Source organism: Miscanthus floridulus, chromosome 2, assembly GCF_019320115.1.
Source record: "Miscanthus floridulus cultivar M001 chromosome 2, ASM1932011v1, whole genome shotgun sequence".
Taxonomy (NCBI): Eukaryota; Viridiplantae; Streptophyta; class Magnoliopsida; order Poales; family Poaceae; genus Miscanthus; species Miscanthus floridulus.
Window position 1 is genome coordinate 44,320,621 of NC_089581.1, and position 9,151 is coordinate 44,329,771.

The 9,151-nt window shown below is 44.0% G+C and overlaps 1 protein-coding gene across 1 annotated transcript; it reads left to right on the plus strand.

Annotated features, from left to right (window-relative positions):
* The first annotated feature begins 2,069 nt into the window (after window positions 1-2,069).
* Window positions 2,070-6,257, plus strand: LOC136522911 (WD40 repeat-containing protein HOS15-like). The gene is made up of 4 exons (XM_066516708.1): window positions 2,070-2,304; window positions 3,287-3,400; window positions 5,245-5,378; window positions 5,463-6,257. The coding sequence occupies exons 2-4, from the start codon at window positions 3,325-3,327 to the stop codon at window positions 5,877-5,879; spliced, it is 627 nt and encodes a 208-aa protein (XP_066372805.1). The 5' UTR covers window positions 2,070-2,304; window positions 3,287-3,324; the 3' UTR covers window positions 5,880-6,257.
* Window positions 6,258-9,151: the final 2,894 nt, after the last annotated feature.

The following is a 9,151-nucleotide window of genomic DNA, read 5'->3' on the forward strand; positions in this document are numbered from 1 at the left end:
TTCACTACCATGCAACAAATTTGTCTCATTTCACTAACATTATTCTGTTGCAGACTGTGTACCATTTTGTAGATGGGAGTCAGCCACCATGGTCTCAGATTACAGAAGGAAGTGTAGAGGTAATAGAGACAATGATTTCACATCTGGACCAAGAGGTATGTACAGAACATCATGACTATTACTATTTTCCTTTGCATTTCACAACCTGACTATAGAATTGTACTAGTACACACAGGTTGCAACATCAAGCGTCCAACCTCAACCTCTGCCTAACTCAACCTTCATCATGTCAAACCTGCCTGCTGCAAGACTTGTAGCACCATCTACTGCTACCAAGAAAGGAAGAGCCACAGTAGGGAAGCGCAAGGTGCCTACAAATCCCAAGGAGAAACCTCAGGTTGCAAAGAAGCCAGGGAAGAAGACTACTCCAACAGAAAAAACTTGTGTGTGGCCTAATCCAGCTGTTGTATGTAAATATGTGATGTAGCACCCAAAACAATATGATGTAACACTTGGATGTTGATATCATTTTGGTACTAGAGTAACTTAGTGGAAGTCAGATTACTAGAGTAACTTAGTGGTGGTGGCACCAGTACACATAGGTGATGATAGATGCTTTTGATTGACTGGTGGTGATACCAGTTACGCACAGATGACATGCTTTTGGTTCTGTAAGATGAAAGTGCTACCGTTGGTGACTTGGTTGCCATGAATGCTGCTTGTGAACTTTTTCAATGCAATGTCAAGCTCAGTTGGTGTCAAATATTTCCTGTGTCCACAATTTCTGTTAAAATTTTGCCTGGGTTCACATTGCCTGTCAAATATTTCTGTTAGCCTCAAAGATTACTGGGTTCATAATTTGTGTCAAATATTTCAAGATCAATGGCATGATACTAACTGCCATTCCATTGCATCATTATGGTTAACAAAAGTACAGACTAACAATTTACATGATGTCATTGACTACACTAACAGTACTAACACTACATGGTGCCATTCACTTCACTAACAACACTAACAAGATCAGCACCTGAACTACTAGCATACAAACACACACAAAACACAGAGCTTTCAATGTCACAAGCAGTTCTTCCCTAGGTGCTACTGCTAACACTCCTGACTCCTTCACCATTGGTTCTTCCCGAGGTGCTACCAGCCCAATATCCTTCATCTCAGAAGCTACTGCCTCCACTTTGGGAACTCCAGTGCTGTGCTCTCCATCACTTGCCAACAATGGAGCCAACAGTACTTCCCTAGCTAGCACCTTCAGATGCTCCTCATACTCATCTTCCCAGTAGAAAAAAGGACAACCCAAATTCCTCTGCAGCCAAAATGAAATCAAGATCGAGATGCAGCTCACAGGCAACCAAGAATCAAACTTTCCAAACCCTAACTTACCTTATGGAAGGGGCAACAGTAAAAAACTTGCCCTCGGCTGTGCTCCTGCGTTGAAACCCGCCGCACCACCCTCCGCCGGCTGCAATCCGAGCATATGATGAGAAGGAGGTCAAGGTTGCGCCGATTCGGGACCGAGCAGATCCACTGTTGCGCCATGGAGGAGATCGACAGAGTGGAGGGTGCAGGCAAGGGCAGAGAGAATGAGGGGAGCAGGGAGCCCGAGAGAGAGAGAGACAGTGACTGAGAGAGAGCGAAGGAGGATGCGGCGGGGGCTTTCTGCATATTGGCAAAGAGGATGCGGGCTGGCTGGGTGCGTCACGCGCCGCTCACGTGACACAGCTGGGAGGCTAAGTCCACCCTGGACACACCACATCAGCATAAACCTGCTTATTTGGCAACATGGACCTCGAGTGAACCAAAACTCAAGATTACTATGCCACAAATGCATTTTTCAAATTTATAGACCTATCTGGCACCCCTAAACAAGTTTGTGGACCTAGAGTGCATTTAACTCTTTAAAAATTATAACAACGTGGATAAAAAAAAACTTAACATTAATATGGCTAGAGTCCCTGGCCCGTAACCAATCGATCTGGCCCCACTCCGCAGTGCCCATAAAATCTCTCTCCTCCGAAGCAGCTCTTTTTACCCTTCTGGCCTTTCTCCCCGGCCTAGTAGAGAGCCCAAACTCCCCGCACCGCGCGTCCGCGCCACCGCCAAGATTTCTCGTCGGCAAGCGGCATGACAAGAACCCAAACCCCTTCGCCACTTCTCCTCTCTTCCTCTCGCTCCGCGCGGCGCCGTCGGACGATCTCCTGAGCCACCGTGCGAAGCCGCGGGCGCTCGCGTCGCGCACGACCACCTCTACGCCCACCGCCGTGCACCGCTGCCTCCAGAGCGCCTCAGGTTTGGCCTCAAGCCGCGCCCCGCCCGTGTAGGAATTGCGTGTTGCTTGGTTCTTTATTTCTTGGATGGCGACTCCAGCTTTCTTCTTCCTTGCTTTGAGGTTTCATCGAATTGGCCCGCGGAGCATGCCAGGCATTTGTTCTGTCCTTGGTCTCCCAATGGCGGAGCGCTAGGGTTCTCGCACTGTTTATTTGGACATTCTTTCTTGTTTGTTAATGGTGTTTGGACTCCCCGGACCGGTATATATTGTGGGTTCTTGGATGATTCTGAACAAAGTAAAGGGTCGGCTTTTCTTGCTTTTAGTGTTGAATTGCTCGATAACCACGAATGGGATTCTCTTTTCCTCAGATAGATCAGTACTGGTTCTCCCTTGGTGCCAGTGTCAACTCATCACCTAGATAAAGGCGTTAGTCAACTCCTCACTTTGGTTAGGATTCGGAGCTTGTGAATTCGTGTTCAGCCTCAACTATGAAACATAAATACTTCTTCCGGTTTTGGCTTGCTCAGTCTAGATGGAAGTTATGGCATTGATTGGATGAAACTCTCCGAGTTGTTGGTTGTTATTGCAACATTGCCCAGTAATTACTTATTAGGTAAATTCATAGTGTTGGTTAGGTTCACCAGGTAGCTGCTTGCATCAGAATCTTTTTTAATTGTATAGTTATATTCGTCTTACTGTTGGTTTAATAATTAGACAATCAGTCTGGCCAATTCTTGATCGTTGTCAAGTGTGTCTGTTACCAAATTTTGGCAATGCTATGATTACTCAATGCAAAAAATTGGCACCTCTGAACTCTGATGTTCCTGGCTTCATGGAATTTCCAGCATAGAGCTCAAATGCAGCCAATTATTGTTTAAATTTTGTATTATTTTACACGAATTGGCAAGAACTTGTTTTGTTGCCTCAATGTTTGGGTAAGATACCATTATGTTACTATTGTAGCTGCCAAATCTTCAGTGACTGACTTTGTAACCTTGCTAGACTCCAAGAAAGGGTTGGTTCTTTCAGTGTAGTCTCCAATGGTGAAAGAAGGGCCTCAGGCCCTCACAGGAACTGAGTTGAATGCTGCCGTGTACAGATACCTCCAGGAATCAGGTTTCAGAACCATATCTAATCCTTTCACATCTCGGTCAGATATTAGCATTACATGTTTGTCAGTTCTTTCATGGGTATATTCTGATCATTGTGTTGTTAGGGATCTATGTAATGGCTGGAATTAGTGTTGGTTTGCTTAGTTCGAGTGAAAATCTGGAAGATTTATGTCTAGAGAGAACAAAAAGAAAAAAAATAGGAAGGTGAAGGGAGGCAGCAGGAACAGATTTTATGAAATCATCTGTTACCATTGTTCCATAAATTTCGGTTGGTTCTTGGCTCGGGTCAGGGTCATTCATCGTCATGTTGGTTTCATCAAATTGCTTAGTGCGTCTTAATTTCTTTATAAATCTGAACCAGGAGAGAGTGTACTTCTAATTTAAATAAAACTTTAACGGTGCTTCATTCCTTTCAGAAACACCTCTTCTTTGTTTTTAAGACGTACTACATCCTTTTATAACCAGATGAAACTTACAACAGTACTAATTTAAATAAAACTTTAACGGTGCTAGAAGAAGTATGGAGCACTGTGGTTAGAAAAAATATGGTGTTCTGTGAAACATCCACAGAGTTAGAAAAAATATTGTGCCCAGTTCATTATTAGCTTTGTTGTCTGAAACACGGTTTGTTAAGAACAGAAATCATGATTAACTTTTGTTTTAAGGGATTATTAGAATATGTGCTGCTTGGTTCATCTTTGGGCCAATTTTTACAATTTTGTTTGGGTTCTTTATGTAGCTACTTCATGTTTTTTTATACAGTTAAACAACTAACTGAGCAGTGGCCACATACCAATTCTTTATAAGTTAGGATTGAATAATAAAGTGTTGTTGGCGTGTTGTTTTGTTTGATATGAAAAATGGTTGATTTCAAGTGTACATACGAACTTGGTAGGAGAACTGAATGAATGGCAACATTTTTTTCCTTGGTTGGAGCATTCCTTCTTTCATGCTTACATGATAATTTAATATTAGACTTTTCGCAACCCCCCCCCCCCCCCCCAACACACACACACACACACACACACTGATTGATTCTGGCATTATTCTTTAGTTGACCCATAATTTGGTCTATGCAAATAGCTATAAGCACTTGGGTTCCTGGCAACATTTTTTTCTTAAGGGCGACAATATTGTTGCTGCATAATTTATTATAAGAAAATGAATTGGACCATTTTTAGGGAAAAAGGGGACCCAAAAACCGAACAACTGCACACAGGGGCGGAGCTTAGTTCAGACAAAGGTGGGCCATGGCCCCTCCTGTCAAACATGATTTGCACTGAGTAAACAGTAAATGTGGTGCTGTTAATTGTTGTTTACAGCATAATTACACAGACTGGCCCCTCCTGATTTCTTGTTCAAGCTCCACCTCTAACTGCACGGTTCCAAAATGGAAAACAGCCCGACCTGCACAGTTCCTGGCAACTTAGAGTTAAAGAAAAGAACAGTATCTAATGTAGTAATAAAACATTGGCACCATTTGTACTACTATCCTTCATTGAGCGATTACAGAATTATTTCTGCATTGCTTAATTGTTTCTTGTATACTTTGTCAGGTTTTCCCGCTAAATAATTGAGCACCTCTAAGAACTCACTAGAACCTAGCTGATTGTTTAGTGTTAGCTTGTTGCTCAGTATGAGACAACTGTAACAGTTTTTTATTGTATAAAAAGTAGAATCAAGCTTTTCTTTAGCTGATTGATTTCGGTTATTGTTCTCTGTTTTTTTTTCCTTTGCTGTGTTGTTTAGGTTTTTGTGTATTAAAGCATGTAAATTATATTTAAGGTTTAATTTGAAAATTAAGTATTCCGTGTTTAAATGCTTTATTTGTTCCATACGAAATCGCAGGATTTGTGCATACAGCATTCAATTTCTTCTATGAGGCAGGCATTGGAAAAGGCAACATCCAGGGAATGATCCCACAAGGTACCTTGATCAGAATCGTGCAGAAAGGTCTTCAGTACATTGAACTTGAAGCAAATGTAAGCTAATATACCTAGTCTGTTGATGATCACTGCGTTATCTGTTGCAACTCCTAACATGTTTTCTTCTATTTGTGTCTGTAGTCTGAGATTGGTAGCGATGACGAGCACCACTTCTTTGAATCTCTGGACCTAATGACTAATGATTTAGATGAGCTGATGAAGAAAATTACCAGCAGTGGGACGCACAGTTCTGTCGAAAACGACAAAGAGCAGAAGATCGATTCAGTTGAGACTGACAAAGCGCAGAAGATTGATTCTGCTGAGACTACCACAACTTATAGGAAGCAGCCTATGCGGAAAACAAAGGCTGCACAGAACAGCAAACCTGATGAGATTGCTACAATGCGTAAAGCTGAGCCAGTGAAGCGTGCGAAGGCACAGAACATCAATTCTGCTGAGACTCTGCAAAAGACCGGTTCTGTTGAGACTACCACAGGATTGGGGTGCCATCTTTCGTGGATAGGGAGGAAACCTAGACTCAGAAAACGAAAGCATTGAAAGCTAGACAAGTGAAGAAACTGAAGTTAGACATTCAAATCCATTGCTGATTCAGAGTGTGGAGATTTGACAAAAATTATGACAGATACCATTCAGTTTCTGATTTCCTAGGCAGTATTATGAAAGTACATAAGCATGGCTGCATTTTCATACAGGCAGTTTTACAACTCGTATATCTTGTAAATTGTTAGTTTTAGATAGATGACTCTTATCCTACTTGTAGGCGGGCTCGTTCGCAGCCGGCCGCTAACCCGCATCACTCACCGCAAAGTTTGTTAGCGGGCTTGCGGTCAGCCGCTAAGCTATAAACTTTGCGGACAAATTTTCCGCGGACATAACAGACTACGCTGTAAAACCAGCGAGACCCGCTACACTGCAATGGAGGCTATGTGTACACTATATCTCTGCGCGTACAGTATCTACACATATCCTGTAAGAACTTGGAACCTGCAAGCTAAATTTTCATATCCAGTTAATCGACGAGCAAGGATGATACAACTTTGCACTGATCATTTTAATTTTCATATCCCGGCTATATATATATTGTACGTTCTCAAATATAACAACATCAAGAAATACAGGTACAGAGACAAAGACACATATCCTGTAACAAAAGTTATTATTACTAAACAAAGACATAACGTATGGATGTCACTCTGCAACTCTGCATTGACTGAAATATACTTCATGTGCTAGTCAAAAAAATTGGGGTGAAATTTCGGATGAATTTTACGAAAGTACATTTTTCGAATAAAATTCGAAAACGAGTACTGACAAATAAAATTCGAAAGTGCATTTTTCTGTCCTAAGTTTACTAGGCTGCGAAGCTGTTGTGATGATCGTGCGAGCTTCTGTTACGGCACCATCAGGCCTTACCGAAGATACCGAAGCCAGTCATTTCGGCCCGTCCGACAACGAGTACCAGACTGAGCACCCGCACCAAGATGCCAAGCGTTGCGGTTCTTGCGGGTTTTTAGTGAGCTTATTATGTTGTCTAGTGGGTTTGGTGGACCAAACGATGTTAGGCCACGAGGAGCTTGCAGCTGAACCGCGTTGTCCGCGAACGTTGATTTTGCGGGGCGGGTTGGTGGGCAACGTTAAAAACCCGCCCCGCCTGCATCCTGAACTCTTATCATGTGGTAGTTCTAGTGCACTGGTTCTGTAAAGCGGATAGGTTTTCCTTTCCCCTCTTTTGTAGTAGTTAGACATATGCCGCCTTTTGACAAATATTAGGATAACCTATTGTGTTGATTTTTGCAACACTGTGTGCCCCTGAGCAAAAACACACAATCTGCTGTTTATTGTTTGCTCGCTGAATGTGAGAAGTAAACATAAATTATATTCAAGCTGCGGATTCGAATGTCAGCCAACCAAACAGCTCATGGTCATGCTAACGAAGGTACAGCAGTTTTCTGCTTCCCGTTTAATTTTGGTTCTGTAATAGGGTCTCTTGTGATTGAAGGGGCCCCCCATACTGGTTTAGTGGACCCAAGAATCGGCATTTTCTAGACGTCCATCAGTTAAGTATGAGAGTCTGATGGACCATTTTTGCTGTAAACATTTGAAAACCAGCTAAAACTGTGTAAAGAGTAGTGGTAAATTAATCACAGTTTTATCCAGGTCATGAATCGTGTTTATCCTGCAGGTTGCAGTCATTGAGAAAGTAAAAGCATCAGATTTCTTTTGGCAAAGGGTGCGGCTAGCATCCGGATGGGCGCGTGTGTCCGGACTTCCGCGCAGCCCGCCCTGTCCACCTTCGCCCTGTCCACCTTCACCCTAACCCCGTCCGCCTTCGCCCCACCCCATGCGCGCACTTCACCCTTGTCTCTGCGCACGCCGGTCGCCCCTGACCCTCTCCTCTCTCTCCGCATGGGCGGCACTCAGGAGCTAGGATGAGCTGCTGAGGACAAGCACGCCCCCAGCGCGCCCCGACCACAACACCATCGTCTGCCAGCCTCCAGCGCCTCCATCCGCGAGACCCCGGCGCGCCGCGCACCTAGACCGCTCGCCCTCGGCCGAACAACATGAAACACTTGCAACATGAAAAATATTTGAATGCAACATACGTATGAAAATAGATTCAACGTTTGGAACATGCACTTGCAACATGTGTATGAAACACATGAAATATCCAAAAATTACAACTTGCAACATGAAACAACTTGCTGCAACATAAGACTGAAATAGCTAAAACATTTGGAACATACTGTTGCAACATATGTGTGAAACATATACAAAATCCAGATTAAAATACAATTAACATACGTCTGGAAACAGATGAAAAAATTGAACAAACGCTTGCAGCATGCTTCTGAAACACTTGCAACATATGCAACATCCCCCGATCTACTTTTGCAACATCAAAATGAAACAATTGCAACATAGGAGAGGGGAAGGCCGGGGCAACAACCGAGAAATCGGGCTTCAAATAGCACCATGGCAAGCGTCGCAGATCTGTGTCGGGATCCAGCAGCCGAAACATGGCCAGTGACTCGTGGGAGTGGCAGACGGATACCTCTGAGGAGCTGCCCCGGACCTCGCGGAGCACGACCTTGTCCCTTACAGTGCCTGACAGGCGCTGCCTCCTGCTTCTCCTCGCCCACCGGCAGCGATGACGCCGAGGACGACATGGTGTCCTTCCGCCAGACCGAGCCACAGTGAGCACAGCACGCCGAGGCCGACTGGAGCGGAGAAGTGGAGATAGAGGGAGGGAGAGGAAGCGGAAGTGGAGAGAGGCAGGCAGGCAGATGGGCTGGCTCGAGGTCAATTTGGGGAATTTCTAGACAGCGCCCCCATGCGTGCGTGTTGTTTTTTGAGAGAGAGCGGATCAGTGGAGGATGATGAGCCACATCCGAACGAAACGTACGTCGGTAGGCCAGCATTATCGTTTGGCAAATATGGGCCTGTTTGGATTGGAACTGGTGAAACCTGCCTGGGCCAGACATCCATCCCAGTTGCCTGGGCCAGGATGCATTTGCCTTGCAGTGTTGCATCAAGCAGGCCCTATAAGCAGGCACTCCATCCATGTTGTTATCTTTCACCTCCAGCAGTGTCCACCTGTTACGCATGCTTATAGTGAGCGTAGTAATAATGTGAAACGTGTTTTCTTATATATAAAAAAAGGTGAAACATGTTTTAGAGTAAAAAAAATACACCGGCAGGATTTAACCTTGCTTTGGAGTGTCACTCAGTAGGTCTCTAAATTCCTAAAATGCATATAAAATACATATCATGGTTCTTAGACTTGGTTGGGAGTGTGATCCAACTATAGG